Below are 20000 nucleotides of genomic sequence, written 5' to 3' on the forward strand. Positions count from 1 at the left end.
CACACACACACCACACACCACACAAAAAATATATATATATATATATATATATATATATATATATATGTGTGTGTGTGTGTGTGTGTGTGTGTGCATCCTTGTTCAGTTTTCTAAAATCTAAAAGTCTCTGATTTCCATCTTTTTTAGGGACTACTATTATAGGTGTAGAATAATCAGAGTCTGAAGGCCCAATTATCCCTATCTCCAGCATACTACTAATTCCTTTTTCATATTTTCCTCTAATCTTTACGGTAAAGGATATGGATTACTCTTATGATTTCTGGAACTGTTAACTCAATATTATACTCTAATTCTGTCGTTTTACCTGGGGCATCGGTGAGAACGTCGCCAAACGCTTGCAGGATGCCTCTCACATCGTTTGGATAATCAGCTGGCAAGTCTGAATCCAACAAGACATCTCTCCAGGTTTCGCGCGGGTTGTAACCGGGAATTGTCGTTGCTCTTCCCTCCGCATTATCCTCGTCGTTAACTACCACAACCGCCGCTGGAAATGTGTCACCCGGTTCTCTATGTACAGTAGAGGAATTATATTTCAGTACACATGCGGGGCCCCACTCTTGTACATCTGACAACCACCTTGATGTAAACATAGCGTAAATAGTATTTATATGAATGAGGCGAGAACCCTTGGTTGTTTGTAACAAAGAGCGGGATTGGTAGAATATAAATAGCCAATAAGTGTATTAATATATATTTTTAGAAACGAAATAAGCATTTGATATTTTGTTTTTCTTTCTTTCTCTCTTTCAAATAAGTGGGTGCAAAACATGCAGTATTATTTATCGCTGGCTTTGTAGGGGAATGTTTATCAAATGCGACTTTTTGGAATTGTTTATCCAAATGGCAACGCCTATGGAGGTAAGGCGGCATTCCCCCTTTATTTGAACACAACAATTAACAATGATATTTGCATATTTCTTGAATATAGAAAACGCCTCATACTTCAAACATCTATGTATGGCAGCTAAATCAAATAGAAATCTGCAAATTCGCTGAGAAGTTGCACCATCTAGTAGTAGCTGATCGAACTTTGAGACTTTTCTTTTCACCGAACCAAAACACTTTTTCAGTAAACAGAAAACATACTACGTTATTTTCTCCATTATAGAACATTACATGAACGCAAAACTGCATTATGGGTATGGAGAATATAAAGACGCTTTACTGTTGTGTGTGTGCATGTATATGAGTGCGCCCTCGTGTGTGTGAGTGTGCGTGCGTGTGTGTGTGAGCCCTGTCTGCGCGCTTGTGTGTGTGCGTATGCGTGTGTGCACAATTATATATTTGATGAGTTACAAAAATATATGTATGATCCGTTCATCACGAATACAATTTATCTTGCGCTAAATTCTTATAATGATTTTCGCTCTAAATATTCCATAAGCCATGACGTTTCGATTGAGACGCATCCACATTCGAACAGATGAGCAAGTAAATGCACGTTAGCTTGTTTCAACTCATGGAACTACAAGTTAGGTGGTTTGAAGGAAAGGAAATAATCTTACTTCCATTAAGGATGTTCTATGGTATCTAATATCTTAAATGTTTTCACATTTATTCTGAGGGAGTGGGTTTATGTTGCTCTCTACTTTTGTTTTGTCATATTTGTAATTTTTATTCTATCGTTTGTCAATTCATGTCTATGCACTGTATATGTGTAGTGTCATTAAATTAGTATATTTATCTTCATTGCAAAGTCAAAGTTTATGTATTCTCTTGATTAGTTTACGAAAGCATAATTTCTTGTTATATGTATTGCTACGCCAGTGGGTCTTTGTCTCTGTGCGAAACATGTGTTAACATGAAAAGGATGACCTGGGCAAACATGACGCAACTGGCTGTAAGCGGAGGAGCGGAGGAACAAGCCAGGAGAGAGGCAGTTGGGTGCTGCTCCTGTGAAGACCTCGTGTGTGCCCTTGTGACCCGATATACTTTGTGTTGCCCTGTTATAAGCTGTATCTTGCAATGTGACATGCTGGTTTCCCCCCTGTATTGTGCCTATAGAAAAGTGTATGGGTAAATAACTTGTTTAAATAAAGGAAAGACTGTCATTTTGTGTTTATTTCGTGCCCTGCCTCGCCAGGTGGCTTTTCCCTCCTGTGTTCTGGGACGCTGTGATGCTGGGTGCCTCTTGGAGCTGTTCAGTGTTCACGACCCTGTGGATAGCACGCCGTCTGCCTAGCCTGCCTTGTGTTGGTGGCAGAGAAACGAGGCGGCCGGCGTAACAAATGGTGTCAGGAGTGGGATTTGTGATATTTGATCAGTGAGATGCGCCGATTTATCATGTCGTCCAAAGATGGCGGCAGCCATGAGGGAGAGGAGGCTATGACTGAGGCAGGCACAGTGAGGTGAAGCCGAGCCAGATGGACCTGATCACTGCCATGCTGGCCAGTATGAGGGAGGAAATGGCACAAAGGGCAGAAGAGCAGGCACAGAGGGCACGCGAGCAGGCGCACCATCTCGTCGAGATGCAGGCAAGGAAGGCAGAGGAACAGTTCTGCCAACTTGTTGAGGTGCTACAGAGCAATCTTGCATCTGTGAAGATGGAAACTCAGCAGTACACCGACAAGGCCTGCAACAGCGTGAAGAGTGAACTGATGGAGGAGGTGCAGACTCTGAAGGGCGAGGTTCAGGGCCTGAGGGAGGAAGTGAAGGCAGAAAGGCGTCGTCACGAGGTAGTAACGTTGCAAGCAGAGAAGGCAGATGAGGTTCTGGCAACAGATGCCAGAGTGTCAGATTTACTGGGGTCTGCCTGGGGTCCGTGGCAGGAAACCCCCGGGCCTCGCAGCGTCGTGTCGGAGCCAGTGGTCGCTGCAGAAGCTGGGGACCCATCGGAACCGCTCCCTTGGGTATAGGTGGCGGCAAACTCGGAACCTGAGCTGTATCGGGCCCGCTTGAAGAAGCGGACTCGTGAGCATGGCGAGACACTGTCCCAGCTGGCGCAGGATGTAGAGGCGCTGGTAAGGAGGTCGTACCCTGCGGCTGCGGAAGAGATGATCGTGGTCCTGGCCCGCGATTTCTTTGTTGACGCTTTGCAGGACCAGCAGCTGCAAATCTACGTCAAGTAGGCACACCCTCAGGACCTGCAGGTGGCGCTGGCGAGGGCCTTAGAGTTCGAGGCCTTCCTGAAGGCAACCGGTGGCCTAGGGCCAGCTGCTCAGTCCCGCCATAACCTCTGGGGCCGGAAGGCTAAAGTGGAAAAGGTAGCATTGAGGAAGGTGAGCCCGAGCACTTTCCAAGGCTTGTGTTGGGGCTGGGGTGAGGAAGGGCACAGACGTAGTCGGTGTCGGAGGGAGCGGAGAACACGTCCTCTCAACTGATGCCTTCCAGCAGTGCTGCAAGGACTGTGGTAGGTATGGTCACCATCCGAGTGCATGTCCTAAGGCTAAGGAAGTGGTACAGGCGGAAAACTCGGACAGGCTGGAGAAGGGGGCCGAAACCCAGCCGTCCTCGGTTCCCGGGCCCCGACTTGGGTAAGCTGCCGTTGAACCAGCACGATGCAGGTGGAGGGCTCAGTAGATGGGAAGCCATGCCACCTGACAGTGGACACTGGGGCTGAGAAGACCCTAGTGAGGCTTGATATGTTGGCCACTATGCGACTTCCAGATGCACCAGAGACTGTGGTGTCACGGGGCATTGTGTGCAGCTCAAGGGGCCAGTGGAGGCTCGTATTGGCGTGGGCAGCACAGTGCAGCGGCTGCCGGTGTATGTGGCCGATCTGGACGAGCACTGCTTGCTGGGCCTTGACTACCTGACGCAGAGTAAGGTGTGTGTCGACCTTGGACGGAAGCTGGTGAGGGTGCACGGTGAAGATGTGCCCTTGCTTCCAGTGGTTGGCTGTGCAGAGGTAGTTACGGCTGAGCGACTGCACCTTGCCTCCAGGACAGAGTCTAGAATCCGGTGTCGACTGTCAAGAGTGATGCATGGAGTAGAGGGCCTCGTGGAGCCCATCCAAAACCTGCAGCTGGCTGATGGTGTAGCGGTTGGGCGGAGCCTTGTTGGACCAGGGGAGGGGTTAGTTACAGTGTTGGTAGCTAACTTCTCCGATAAGGCCCAGAAGGTGCCAACTGGTGCAAAGCTGGGCACTTGTGAGGAAGTGGAGCGTCCAGAAGAGTCGTCGGGGAGCGAGGAGTTGGTTGGTGTGGGGCCGTTGCTTGACTTCCTCGATGACTTGGTGCACCGGAGCGCCGCTAACCTGGCAGAGGTGCACCGACGAGTGAAGTTTGGTTTGGATTCCATTTGATACAATGGATATTCTTGGTGTGACATAGTGCCTGCTTGATTTTTGCTCACGTGTGTCAGCTGCTGCTGACTCGGCTGAACCGAGTCCTTGCCCGCCGTGGTGCCCAGCCACAGCAGTAACCTCCAGGCGACAGTAGCAACTTCTCGCGCCTGGGCGGGGCGCGAACCGCCGACCCCTCGGATGAGAGGCCGACACGTTACGACTGTACTAGCCCGGAGTGCGTGGCAAGCTCAAGGTAGCCGGCCATGCCATGAAGGAGACCTATGACTGGCGCATTAGGGAAGTGAGGTACAACATAGGTGAGAGAGTGTGGCTGCATAACCTGCGTCAGAAGCTACAGAGCCCCTGGGAATGGCCATACACGGTGGTAGCGGCCCTCTCTGATGTCACCTACTGAATTCGCAGAGGGCGAAAACGACCGTCTGTTGTCCACATGGACCGGCTGCGGCTACTCCTGGGGCCATGGGGAAAAAGAAGATGACGTTAGCCCCAGTAGCAGCGATGAGGACGTGGCAGACGCTGACCGAGATGAGGACGAGCATTTGGACGGTGAGGGCGATGCAACAGACGTCAATGGTGACCATGAGCCAGGTCTTGGGGCAGGAGATACCCCTCTGTGTGCCACTGCCAATCTACCGCCGCCCACACCTCCTGCAGAGCGACCCCAGCGAGAGTGAAGAAAGCCGCGCTGGATGAAAGATTTTTGTGTTTCTGAGAACTGATTTACAATTACGGTTACTTTTGTTTGAAAGAATTTTGTTTGTTCCTGAGGACTAATTTTAAAATTTTCTGTAGTTTGTTTAATGTTTAGGTATATCAGAGCAGACTATCCCCCCTATCTGCTTGATAGGGGGGGATAGTGCTACGCCAGTGGGTCTTTGTCTCTGTGCGAAACATGTGTTAACATGAAAAGGATGACCTGGGCAAACATGACGCAACTGGCTGTGAGCGGAGGAGCGGAGGAACAAGCCAGGAGAGAGGTAGTTGGGTGCTGCTCCTGTGAAGACCTCGTGTGTGCCCTTGTGACCTGATATACTTTGTGTTGCCCTGTTATAAGCTGTATCGTGCAATGTGACATACTGGTTTCCCCCCTGTATTGTGCCTATAGAAAAGTGTATGGGTAAATAATTTGTTTAAATAAAGGAAAGACTGTCATTTTGTGTTTATTTCGTGCCCTGCCTTGCCACTTGGCGTTTCCCCTCGTGGTGTTCTGGGACGCTGTGATGCTGGGTGCCTCTTGGAGCTGTTCAGTGTTCACGACCCTGTGGATAGCACTCCGTCTGAGAGACGAGGCGGCCGACGTAACAGTATTAAATGTATTAAATGCTGTTGGCTTTAAAGAGTATTTTTTCATACACGATTTCTTGGAATTATTTGATTACTGAAATGGAAACACCTATGGAAGTGGGCCGGCGTTTTAGTTCCACAGATGATTGGAGCTACACATTCTTTACACTTATAAACGCTGTAAACAGCTAAGTATGGCAGCTGGAAGAAATAGAATATGCAAATTCGGCGAGAGCTTTGCAACTACCCGTTACTTCACTATCTAGAAGCAGCTAATTGAACAAATAAAGTTAATTATCTTTTCGTCAGATCCAAACACTGATTCAAAAGAAAAAAGGTTACGTTATAACTTTCATTATAGAACATTAACTATACGAAAATCACAATAGGAATACAGTGAAAATATAAGGGTTTCATCATTGTGAGCATGTGTGCTTGTTAGGAAATTAGAGATGCTGACATTTTCAGTTGTTTGACTACTAGTATGCGTAGCGATTTAGAATTATAGTTTTGCATTTGAAATATTCTGAACCACGTTCAGCGAAAAAGGAACATGTATTTAATTACTGAAATACAATCTTGCTTTGTATGAATTGACTAACTGGTAAAACACTCATCATTTTTTTTTAAGATATTTAGTTCTGTCAGTGTGATTTTCCCCAATATTTACCTTTTTTCTACATATTACAGTTCTTTAAAAGTAAAAAGGCAACCAAATATCTTTAAAAAATTAAGAGTGTTTTACCAGTTAGTCAGTTCATACAAAGCAAGCAAGTAATCAAATACAAAGCACTTGCTAACTTCTCAGCGAATTTGCAGATTTCTATTTGATTTAGCTGCCATACATAGATGTTTAAAGTATAAGGCGTTTTCTATATTCAAGAAATATGCAAATATCATTGTTAATTGTTGTTTTCAAATAAAGGGGGAATGCCGCCTTACCTCCATAGGCGTTGCCATTTGGATAAACAATTCCAAAAAGTCGCATTTGAAAAACATTCCCCTACAAAGCCAGCGATAAATAATACTGCATGTTTTGCACCCACTTATTTGAAAGAAAGAAAGAAAGAAAAAACAAATATCAAATGCTTATTTCGTTTCTAAAAATATATATTAATACACTTATTGGCTATTTATATTCTACCAATCCCGCTCTTTGTTACAAACAAACTAGGGCTTTGGCCTCATTCATAAAAATACTATTTACGCTATGTTTACATCAAGGTGGTTGCCAGATGTACAAGAGTGGGACCCCGCACATGAACTGAAATATAATTCCGCAACTGTACATACCGTTTTAGCATGTTTATGTGGTCTTTCCTTTAAAGTTCTCCCTACTTAAAGACTCCCAACTACCTTAAAAGGACCTTTCCACTGAAACAGCAATTTATTCGAGTTCGTAGGTAGTAGTAGTAATGCGTCATCTCCTGATTCTATAACACTGTCTTTAGTTTTCCGGTTATAGTAATACTGTGCAACTTCCTGTGCGTTCTTTTAACCTTTCCCTCAGATTGATAACATATTCGTATGATGACCTTGTATCGGGCTCATTCACCTCGCTGTCAAACAGCTCCCTTAACAATGCCATCGGACCTCTCACTACATGTCCGTAAACAAGCTCAAATAACGAGAACTTTGTGCTTGCCTATGGAACTTCTCTATATGCAAAAAGTAATGGTGATAAATATCTATGCCACTCTTTAGGCTGTTCTACACACATCCTTTTCAGCATCCTTTTTAGTGTCCCTCGTCAGCTTCCTCGACTTCGTCCACGCCCACCTCGACAAGCGCAAATCCTCCATCACCAGCATCTTCATAGATTTCAAGAAAGCTTTCGACCTGGTAGACCACACTACGGTCATCTCAAAAGCAGCAGCTTCCACGGGCATCAGGGAGTGCCTCATCCCCTGGCTGGCAGACCTTCTCTCTAACAGGCAACAGGCCGTGCGCGTGCAGGGTCAAGTCTCCAGCCTTCTGCCACTCACGTGCGGAGTCCCCCAGGGGACTAGGATTGGCCCTCTATGCTTCCTAGTCATGATTAAGGACGCTCTCCTCGATACCGAGCATCGTTGGAAATACGTGAATGACTCGACCATCGCCGCCGCCATTGATAGTTCCTGCCCTGACCTCTCCGCCATCCAGCGCACCCTCGACAACCTCCTCTCCTGGACCACCGCAAATCACGTCACCATCAATCGCCAGAAGTCAGTTGTGATGCAGTTCAACTTCTCCACCAACCCCGCCCCCTCGCCCATCCTCACGCTGGACAACCATCCGCTCGACGTAGTCCGTTCCACCAAGCTGCTCGGCGTGACCATCGACGATAAGCTCTCCTGGACGCAGCACGTCAGAGACATCGTGAGGTCTGCCTCGTACAGGCTTCACATGCTGCGTCGCCTCAAGTTCCTTGGCGTTCCACTCCCGGAGCTTCAGAATATCTACAGGCTATTCATCCTGCCTAAATTGACCTATGCCTCCCCCGCCTGGTCCCCCTCCCTCACCGCCACCCAGCTGCTACAACTTGAAAGGGTGCAGAAAAGGGCAGCCAAGATCATTCTCGGCCCTGTCTATATCAGCTATGACAGCGCCCTGGCTGCCGTAGGCCTCACCTCCCTCGCCACTCACTACTCAACCTCACTGCAGCAGTTTGGTCTAAAATTGCTGTGCCATCCACGCCACCGTGACCTGCTGCCCCCCGACGCGCCGCCGCTTCGCCGGGCCCTACGCGCCGCCAACAAACTGGTGCCCATCAGGGCCCGCACTGACCGCTACCACCAGAGCACAGTACCCACTCTAGTCCGACTCATCAACGAACACTAGTCCATATTTACTTGTCCAATCCTAGCTCACCTGATTTTGTACTTGGCTTTTGTTTATCTGTTTATTTTGTTATTATTGATTGTTAGTTTACTTTGTTATGTGTTGTTTATATGTTTATGTATATATAGTTTGTCTCTCTATCTGTATTTCTATGTATATTTTCAGCCTCTGGCTGCATGAAAATCAATAAACCGATTATTATTATTATTATTATAATTTTTCTACCAACCCATTACACATAGCGTGATAAAGAGTCGTAGTAATGGACTATATAGATAATAACCTATAAACTTCCTGCTTCATTGACGAGAAAAACTGCGTTACCCTGTCTGACAGCACTTCCCTTGGAATGCCCACTCGACTGAAAATATTTACCAGAGCTTCCGCTACGGATGTAGTGTCGATGTTCTGCAGTGCCACAGCCTCTGGGTATCTGGTCGCGAAGTCCACTACCGATGTATCTCGAACCGTCAGAAGATCTCTTATTAATTGGGCCGACAATATCAACAGCTAAACGAGAGAAAGGCCCTCCAATTATTGGCATTTTCCCTAATTCTGCTCTTTGTACTTTACCTTTATCAACAGTCCTCTGACACACATCACACGATCGACAATATCGTTCAGTGTCCTTCGCTATACCGGGATAGAAAAAATCACTCGATCTATGGTCCTTCCCGTCGCCAGATGGCCTCCCATGATGCTTGAATGAGCCAAGTCGAGTACGGCAGAGCGACACGGAGTTGCTCCCTCTTTAAATTACCAATTCTCACTTTTCTGTAAAGAACTCCTCGCTTTAGTATAAACATAGAAAATTCATCATTCTTTCTGTGATAAAAATTCTTTGCTTTCCTCTGCATATTCCCTTACTCCATTTAAGGTCTTGTCTTATTGCTGTGCTTGCTTGATCGTCATATTTAACATGTAAGACACTGGCAATACCTTAAGTTGTGGCTGTTTCCTTTCCGTTGCCTGGATGTTACGTGTCACTACACCACAAGTGTGTTACCATCACTATCTTTTCCTGACTTTACACCTGGTATATTTCCAATTACCAAGCCATGTATGGGATTAGGTATACAAACAGCTTTAGTTATTCCTGTATAGAAAGGACTCTGTATGGTAATTTCTGCTTCCGTATAACAAAATACATCCGAATTAGCCATTTCAACTACACAGTGCTTACCTGTCAACTTGTAATTAGGCACCAAAGTTCTATTCACCAACACAGTGGTACAGCCATTGTCTCTCATCATCGTCACTTTATGTCCTACCACTTCTCCTGGTTTTGTGATTAACTTCGAATTTCCAGTTTTTCCTGATCCACCACAAGCCACTCGAAATCCCTTTCCAATTACCTTATCCAGCCGTGACCATCAGTCACCTGCACCGGATCGACCTGCACAACTTGCGCCACGGCGTCTCGCGGGGGCTTGGTGATTCTCTGCGCTCCTTGTGATATCGCCGCCGCGGCCTCTTTCTTCATCGCTCCGGACGTACTCGTGGTCCTGCCACCGGAACCTCCTCTTCGAGGAGCAGGACTCTGATGGCTGTGTTCGCATTAAAGGGAGGAAGAAAGGATTCCAAACAATGATGCTTATCTTGTAGGTGGAAGGTCATCCCCTCTGGTCTCTCCCCAGGGGTTCACATCTACTCACGTGTTTGCCGTGCATGGCATCCCTGTGTGCTGTGGAGACGGGAGTCCTGGAGGTTGTGCGATGCCGTGCATGAATACACACTGCGGCTAGCAACACGCCTCTTTCGTCCTTTATTCCAGCAAGACAGGTGTTCTGATCTCGGCCCGGTCAGATCAATCAGCTGGTCTCCTTCGGAAGGCTAGGGTCAAGCAGTCAATGTTGTGTTGGCACTCACACTGGTCCCATGAGTGGCGGTACAATGGCCATTGGCTGTGTATATCTTCTCACCACCCCTGTGGCTGTTAGACATTAGTTCCAACATACAGCTTCCCCTTGTTGGACTCAGTGGTGGGTGGGGGCGTGAGAGGATGAAATAACTGCTTATTTTATAGCAAACATTTCAAACCCCCCACAAGAAAGAGATCAAAATGTTGACAAACCATGCAAGGCCCAGACTACGGCAGCCACTCTGAAGCCATACGTGGCTTCTAGTGGCAAGAGAAATTAAAAAGCACAGGTTGACTCTGTGAGACCTACTAGTAAGATGGACACGACATCAGCCAAAAACATGTCTGTCAATGAGATTGTCCAGAAGATGGACTCTCGTGCTGGCCTCTCCAAGCCAGCAGGCAAATCAGGGAGAGCTCTGAGTAACCCTCAGACGTCCTCCCTGAGCGAGATGGGAGCACAAGCTGAACCAGCCGAAACAGCTGCTGCTCCCACGACCGCCGCCCACAATTTAAGCCGAAAGGGCGGCCCGAAACGACCCAGGCCGGAGACAGACTCTGAGGGTGAGTCTGGACCCCCTAGGCATTCCCCACAGTTTAAGGTTCCCTCTAAACCTGAAAGCTTTGACAATGCCTACCAACTGTTAAGAGCATTGAAGAAGCAGCGAAAAATCCGGCTGTTAATCCGGGTTGTCAAAGACCAGGGCATGATTATCATGCCCAAAGACCAAGCCACTTTGAATTTCCTGCAGGAAACCAAGGAGCTTAATGATGGGAGGGAAGTGTGCCTCTCGCCACTCAATGCCGAAGATAGGATAGTCAAGATGGTGCTTGGTTTCTCACTATCATATGATGTGGATGTGATCACATCACACCCACAGGTCGTGAACGCTAGCCAATGTCGAAAGGGAAGAGCCCAACCAGGCAAGTTCTGGTGAACTTGAAAGGAGCCCCAATCACTACCCTTGATCTAGGTGACTGGGGCTCCTAAATGTGATGTCTGTAGCAAGGCACACAACACCGAGGTGTGCCTCAAGGCCCACAAGCAAGGCCAAAGGGACACAAAAGCCAAATGTCCCAACTGTGCCAAGGACCATCACGCCTGGAGCCTGGCTCACTCTGTCAGGACCAGACTTTGTTCCTGCTCCCCTAGGCACCCATGTCTGGGGACAGAACATAAGAGAAAAGACTTCCCGACCTCCTAAGAGGAAGGAAGCCCCTCCACAGCCGACACCGGATATCTCCAATAAAAAGGAGTTTCCGACCATAACAAAAGAGCAGAAAATGAACCAAAGGAATTAAGGTTCAAAGAACACTGCAAAGGCCTCCCCAATAGATGATATTCTCCTCTTTGATGAGGAAGATATGACTCTCCTGTTGACTGCTGTAGTCACTGCAGTAGCAACAGCTTTGGGGAGGTCCAGTGAGGCAGAGAAGGCAATCACGGTCGCCATGACGGCAATGACCCAGGACTGTCGCAGTCCTGAAAGGGAGGAAGATGAATAGAGCCTAAGGAGCCTCACCCTCACCCCAGGACGAGACTTCCCTCCCCACCCCAACCCTGGCCATGCCCTCACAGGCAGAGCCAGAACAGGCTGAACCTGTGCAGCCAGTGCCAGAGCAAGCTGACCTTACTTAGGTAAATTCAGCAAAGAGAAAAGATTCAGAGATAAAGCCTGAAGTGAAAAAAGCCAAACTCAAGAAAGTCAGAGTTACCAAAGGCTCTTCACCTCCCAGTTGACTCACGGGCAGCCTGACAACAGATGAAGATCCCTCAACCAGCAAGGATTTCACAATGGAGTTGTCAGACTCCGACTATGAAACTGAATATAAAGATGTCTCTGATGTAACTATCACCAAGTAACATCATGACACACAATTTAAGCATACTATAGTGGAACATCTATAGCTTCAATACAAAGAATGCCATCCTCCACGCAATAGTGCGATCAAGGAATACTGACATTGTCATGCTCCAGGAGACATTAATAGAAGGGACTGTTCGCTTCATGTCTTCATGCTGCCAAACACAGCTGCCAAAAGAGGCTTGATCACCCTGGTCAGAGCAACAATCCTGTGCTCCGCAATAGCCGATGCACCACACTGTGGAGAGGATGTTGAATCTCTTGCTGTTGAGATTCACCTGGCTGGGGGGCCCCTCAAACTGTACAATGTGTACAGCAAGCCAGACTGTAGGAGCTTAGACATCAGCCAGGTCTGTGGTACTTGAACACAAGACCGAGTGATCATAGGGGGAGACTTCATTGCACACCACCCATCCTGGCTCCCTGCAGGGCACCGGATGCGGCAGGCCATCAAATAGCCAACGTGCTTGAGACTTTCCCCGAGATCGCTCTTCTGAACAGTGTCAGAGGAGGGGTCCTAGACCTCACCCTGGCGACTGCAGAATTAGAGAATTTAGATGGTGTGTTAAAGAGACTGCCATGTGTAACCATTATGTCAATATCACTACCCTCATGGATACTGGCCCAGCCCAAATGCCACAAGCAAATCCAAGATGGAAAACAGACAAGGCCAACTGGCAAGCCTTTCGGGATAGCTTGACCTACTGTCTTAGAAGCAATGAATCCCCACAGAGTGAAAACGTGGAAGTGCTTGAAGCCAGACTTATCAGTGCCATAAATCAAGCAGCCTCACAGACAACATCTAAAACTTTTCCATGGTCCAGGAGTTATAAGGACACCTGGTACTTTAATAACAAGATTAAGGAAGTCAACCACAGAGTGAACATGTGTAGAAAACATTTCCGAAGGCAAAGAACCCCTGACAACCTAGCCCTTCTAAGGGAAGTAGTCAGGGATGCCAAGGAAACTGCCATAAGAGTCAGGCAGGAAAAGTGGCTGGAATGGTGTGAGGCCTTAGACCACCCTTACAGAGCTGTGGCAACGGGTCAGGTGAGCTACAAGCCGCTCAGCCCAGAGGTGCACACAACACGACCCTCAAGCAGAAGCAAACAGACGGACTGGCGCAGTTCTCTGTGAGAACAAGCAGCAACAGTCTGCCAGCTGAACTGAGGGCAAACCAACAATGCGTACAACCAGGCAGACTTGCTCATATTAGAGAGAGGGCAGCTGAACTCGATAACTCAGATGCTATCTTCTCTCTGAAGGAACTAAGACAAACTTACAAAAACAGTTCTTCCACAGCCCCGAGTTCTGATGGGATCTCGTACCCCATCATTTCCCACCTAGGATTGGCAGGGGAGCTTGCATTCTTGCAACTCATCAACAAGTCCTGGGAAACTTCCACTCTACCCCAGAGCTGGAAGAGGGCCATCATAGTTCCCATCCCAAAACTAAAGGAGCCAGGGAAATACCACCCCATTTCTCTTCCTCAGCTGTCTGGGCAAGACGGCCGAGAGAATGGTACTAAACCGACTCCAATGGAAAATGGGACCCCCACATGAGCACCTCCACGGGTTCACAAGGGGCATGAGCACAGCACACACATAGCCACGCTCTTGAGTACAATCAGCACTGTCACTTCTGTGGTAGTATTCCTAGACCTGGAGAAGGCTTTTGAATTAGCAAGTCCTCTTGTATTCAGGAGAGCCTGATCCAGAAGGGAATCAGAGGAAAGGTCATGGCTTGGATAGGTGACTATTTCAGGAACAGAACAGCCAAAGTCAGATTCCAAGGTCACCTCTCACAGCACATGCCATTAGAAAATGGAACATCTCAGGATGGGGTCCTCAGTCCAGCCCTTTTCAACACCCTAATGTCCTGCATCCTCAACATGCAGCTCCCAGTGGGGTGCAAGATCATCTCCTATGCAGACGACCTTGCAATCATCTCCACTGGAGCAAACTGCCTAAGTAAAGCCCAGCGCTGTCTAAACCTTGTATCTGAGGAGTGCTGTAGGACAGGACTAAAGATCTCTGCGGCCAAATCCAAAGCCATGGCTCTGAGACTAAATGTTCAAGGCACAATTCTGAGAATTCAGGGAATGGACTTAGAATTGGTCCAGGTCTTCCAATATCTTGGGGTAATGATTGACTGGACCCTCTCCTTCCAGAAGGAGGTCCTGTACTTGGTTGACTGAACCATAGCAAGACTGTTTGTCATGAGAGCAATGTCCGCGAGACACATAGGAGCCAGACATAAAGTACTAAGATGTACATGCCATCCGTCCCACTGTTGACTATGCTTTTGTCTCCCTGACTGCCGCAAAGCCAAAATTAAGAGAAAAATTGGAGACAGTCCAAAAGGAAGCTGCTACGATCATTCTGGGTGCCCAAGGTGGACGAAGGCCCTCAACCTCGTCATGGAGGTAGACCTTCTCCCCCTGAAATCTCGAATTGATCTAAAGGCAGCTCATTTCCTTTCAAAGGCCATCCAAGCTCCCCGGAACACAAAAATGAGACAAAATATAATCAGACACCTAGAACAAGACCACAAGCTGTTTGCAAACAACTCCTGGCTATCTCACACAGTCAGGGTGTTGATACGCTATCAGCTCAAAGAACAACTATTTGCCAAGGGCATGGACTCCCCCATCCTGACTGTTGAAGCCCCTCCATGGGCGCAAACCTTGATTGAGTTCTCTGTCATGAGCTTGTCAAGGACAAAGAATCAATACACCATGCCTAGCTTAAAGGCAGAAGCTGAGAGGGTCATTGCAGCCATCAATCCTCTGGGTAGTAGAACCTACTTCACAGATGGATCAGTCGATCCCTTAAACCACACTGTAGGCGCCGGCTTTGCAGCAAGGGATGCCACACAATCCATGAGGGTAACAGACAACGCCTCCTCGCTACAGGCAGAGGCAGTTGCGATCATGGGAGCCCTAGCCCACACGTCCCTGAGAGAACGACACGTGGTCATACATACAGACTCCAGGGCAGACTGTCTGCAGCAAAGCTTACCCAAAGACAACATCTACCTTCTGACTATTATCCTCACAACAGTACAGAGGATTCTTGCTCAGGGTAGAAGAATAATCATAAACTGGGTCCCTAGCCACATAGGCATCTGATGGAACGAGCTTGCTGACAGACTAGCTGACACTGGCAGAGGTATGCCCCCAAATCCCATGATAATAAAACCGAGGCGAAAAATATTAAGGCAGAAGTGCAATGCCACAGCTCGTGCCTTCCTCCTGCAGCTTCACAGGGAGAAAACGAGATACTCCCCCTCAGCCAGATGGTACTCAGACACCACAGGCTATAAGCCACTGGCACTCTCTGAAGCAATTAATAGAGGTACCGAAGTCATTCTTCACAGAATCAGACTAGGTTACCACTGGGCATGGCAAATCATACAGACAGTTGACCATGAAGAAGGGTGTTGTATGTACTGTGGTGAGCCGAACACCACGTTGGTACATTACTTACAGAATTGTGAGCACACACAATTTCTGAGACAAGAACCGCCCACAACAGCCGCCGGCCTGGTAATGATATTATGCCGCATGCTTACACTATAGCGGCAGGAGCGCCTGCTGGCAATCCCGCCACCACGGTAAGCATTGTATCAGAGAATAAATTGAGACCATATATATGAAGGCCCGGGCGAAGCCAGAACTTCGTAAATCTCAAACGAACGAACGAACGCTCCGGACGTCTCAGTCTTACTTTTAGTTGCATTGGGTCTGAAATAATCCCACGCCTTGTGTCCTCCCTTTTCACAAATATAACACATTACCTGGGGAAGTGTAGAAGATAGGGTCTTTCTGAAGCTCCTGTCATTGCCCTCATTTACCTGCCCGAACTGCTGCGCCGACGATTCACTTGAAACAGATGCTTGTATGGGGGTTCTAAGATTAAAGTGACCATGAGCCTCGATATACCGATCTGCACTTTCTTCAAGATCCTGCAGGGTCACCAGTGAGCGTTCCTTAAGAAATAGTTTTAAATTACGATCACAGGAGGAGATAAATTGTTCCCTTATCATTGAGTCTTTCAAGGAATTATAGGTAGCGCTACAGTTTTCCATTTATATCCACCGTTCACACAGGTTCCTCATCCTGGCAATAAACTATTTGGCTGTTTCACCTCGAGAAAATCTACAGCTTCTAAACTTAACTCTGAATCCTTCTGCAGTACAGCCAATACCTCTTATTAAAGCTGATTTCAGTTCACTGTAATTCCCTGCATCAGTCTGAGATAGCTAGGGCTCGTCCCTGGAGCAACGAGGCTAAGCTTATCGCCCAAATATCCTCCGTCCAGTCCGCACTAGTGGCAAACCGCTCAAATCTTTGGAGATATGCATCAATGTCATCTGCCTTCTCATTAAAAACCGGTAACTTAGGATACCTTACTTTGACATTGTGCTCGCTCTCCGACGATTTCTCTTCGACCGATTCATTCTTCAGCTCCATCTGACGGAACTTTATTTCTTTTTTGACCTCTCCTTACACCTTTGCTTCTTGCACCATCAGTTCTGCTTGCTTCCACGCTCTTCCTTCCATTTTCTCCTCTCGAGCGGCAGTTTCTTTCTCCCGCTCCCTTCTTAATAAATTGAGCAAGGTCAGCTCCGGTTAAGCCGATATCTCTCCCAATTTGATGCAACTTCTCGGTCTCCATTTTGCTAAAATATGCTACACATGCACTCGCAGTCGTCCCTGTTCGGGCGCTAAAATGTTAATTGGTTCTTGCGCTATTTGTGAGATGACTGTATGAAGCATGAGAATATAACAATTTTAGCAGGGATGGAGATAAACACCGAAACTTAATATCTGATTCATTAGTGTCTTTTTTTCACGGTCACTAAACTAGTCCCGAGATCTGTCTCCCAAGCGGTTGCCGCAGGCTCGGCGTGGTTGCGGGGCGAACTTGAATCGGGCGGGAGCCGTGACTCTTGACACCGGCGTGAAGGCAGGAGCGTGAAGGGCCGAGGAATGCGCCGCCTCTCCGACGTCATCTCGCTTACGTCACAAGCATTCTCAGAACAAAGATATCAAATTTCTAAATACTAATATATTAATCAGTACCACCCATTAATATACATTTCTTTCACCACCCCCTCTTTAGCTGTTTAGTTTATATCATTATATAAAATACAAATTAACCAATTGTCTAAGTAAGTCTTTGTTTCTCGGCCCAGCCATACACGTAGTTGCGTATAGTTCCCTTGTTTCAGTCCTTTGGTTTTATTTCAAAGTTTAAAACTGATATATGTTTGTTTAAAAGCGTGTTTACATATATATATATATATATATATATATATATATTTTATATATATATATATATATATATATATATATATATATATATATATATATATATATATATATATATATATATATATTATATATATATATCATAAATAGATAGTATATATATATTATATATATATATAAATATATATATATATATATATATATATATATATATACTATTATATTTATATATATACATAATATATATATATATCATATATTAATATATATATATATATATATATATTATATATATATTATATTATATATCTGACGTATATATATATATATATATTTTATATATATATATATATATATTGATGATGTGTATATATATTTTTTATATATACATATACATATATATATGTACACACACACACAAACACACACACACACGCACCCACACACACACACACACACACACACACACACACACACACACACACACACACACACACACACACACACACCACACACACACATATATATATGTATATATATATATATATATATATATATATATATATATATATATATATATATATATATATATATATATATACGATTGTCAGACGGTCCCAACCTAGGGATCTTTTGTAAATGAAATCACTAATCTTGCAACAGAGATACGCATATCAACATTCCTGATCTTACTGTAACTGTGTTTTTGTAGTCTGTAAGTCTGAAGTGAATTTAGGCGGAGACCCTAGTAGGAAAATGGTAGAGTGAAGCTGGTGATAGGAAATGAAAGGACAGTGAAATGCAAGAATTGAAAAGAGGAATTGTTTTCGTGTACATATTAGCCACCCAAAATAGAAGCCATGTTTATTTATTTCGTCTTGTTACAGAATGTACTGTGATTAAAGCACATGAATATTTTCAGCACGCTATAAATGGAAAGTATGTATTAAAGATAATAAAATTCTCCTATGAAGGTTTAATGATGCCAGGTAGGTGCTGCCATCTATAATATTTTGTTTATCAATCAGTTATTGTTATTTTTAAAAAGGAACATGGAAAAGAGGTTAAACAATACAAGTTATATATAACAAAGCTGAATATAGTTGGAATGACAACTGTTATACATCGTACATCGTTGTTATTATCGAAGAAATGAGAGGTGGCAACTCTAAACACAGTGTAGCGGGGAAGGGAGAAACGACTTTGGAGTCAGTGTGAGTTAGGAGAACAAATAGTTCATAGGTGCGGCTCTTTCAACATCTTTCCTCTATCCACCTCCAACATCAAGACGCATTATATGAGGAGGGTGGAGGAATATCCAAGGCGGATTGACTGAGGCTGGAGAAAGACTTATGTCACCATGAGTCTAGTCAGTGAAGTGCCGGTATTATTCCTCCATGATTTAAAGGTGGTTGTGTAGTAGTGGAATAAAATTAAGAACGTAAGAAATAAAGTATTTAACAAGTGTTAACCAAAGAAAGAGTTAAGTTTGACACTTGTACTCATGTGAAATGTCGAAGTGAGTATAATCAGCTAAGGAAAAACAACACTTCAAAATGTCAGACAGTATGGGCGACGAGGAACAATTCCGCATGAGCCACGCAGGGCTGCTGGCGAGGAGCGCTGAGGGACACGCCGCCAAGGGCATGCGGATCAAGGATCAGGAGGACATGTGGGTGGAGATCCAGCACCACACATTCAGAAACTGGGTCAACGTTCAGCTCCGGGATACAGGTCTTAAAGTAGACAACCTCTCCGAGGACCTGAGGGACGGCCTGGCCCTCGTCACCCTGGTGGAGGTGCTGCAGAAGAGGCGCCTTCGGAAAGTGAAGCGGGTAATGAACCAGCATCAGGCTTTGGAGAACGTCACCACCGCTCTCAATGCCATCGCCGAAGACGGCATCAAGCTGGTCAACATAGGTAAGAAAAAAACAAGTTGGGATTACGGTCAACGATGATTTGGTAAGTCGGTGAAAAATCTGACATAGTCGATAACACGTGCAGCAATTTGTATAGATATACAATAGCCTGTTTTTACAAATGGGCAACATACAGAATAATGCAGAACATTAAAGATTTCTAGGTAAACTACCAGGTAACAGGGTCAGTAAATAGAGGATAAAAATTCCATACATTCATTCATAACTTCCTATTCCCCACTTGCATCCTATTACTTAGCAGCCCCTAATACCAAACCAGCAAATGAAGGAGCTCCTCTCTCCGTCCCCCCGCAAGTTGAACTCCCAAGGAAGGCGCGGGCGGTGGAGACTTTAACTCGACCTGTCGTGGTAATCCGATCAGGCGGAGACAACATTGTTCCCAGGCTGAGGGTTTCCTGCACCGCCGTGTGACAGCCACAGTGGTGTTGCTGCAACTGAACAAGTAGCAGGCAAACACGCTTATGCACGTACTAGTTTTATCTACAGACCCCCGAACACATACATAAATGTGTGTAATAAAAAAAGTGTATATAGATTCATACATACGTATACATAGACACACACACACACACACACACACACACACACACACACACACACACACACACACACACACACACACACACACACACACACACACACATATATAAATATCTGTGTGTGTGTGTGTGCGCGTGCGCGCGCGGAT

The 20000-nt window shown here is 45.9% G+C and overlaps 1 protein-coding gene across 1 annotated transcript in view; it reads left to right on the top strand.

Moving 5' to 3' along the window:
• Positions 1-18425: 18425 nt before the first annotated feature.
• Positions 18426-20000, top strand: part of LOC119574354 (filamin-A-like) — a gene marked incomplete at its 3' end in the record, with an annotated part of 73385 nt that continues 71810 nt past the window's right edge. Inside the window, 1 exon segment of the mRNA XM_037921558.1 lies at positions 18426-19292. Within this exon segment, the coding sequence (XP_037777486.1) occupies positions 18929-19292 (364 nt within the window).

Source organism: Penaeus monodon, chromosome 6, assembly GCF_015228065.2.
Source record: "Penaeus monodon isolate SGIC_2016 chromosome 6, NSTDA_Pmon_1, whole genome shotgun sequence".
Taxonomy (NCBI): domain Eukaryota; kingdom Metazoa; phylum Arthropoda; class Malacostraca; order Decapoda; family Penaeidae; genus Penaeus; species Penaeus monodon.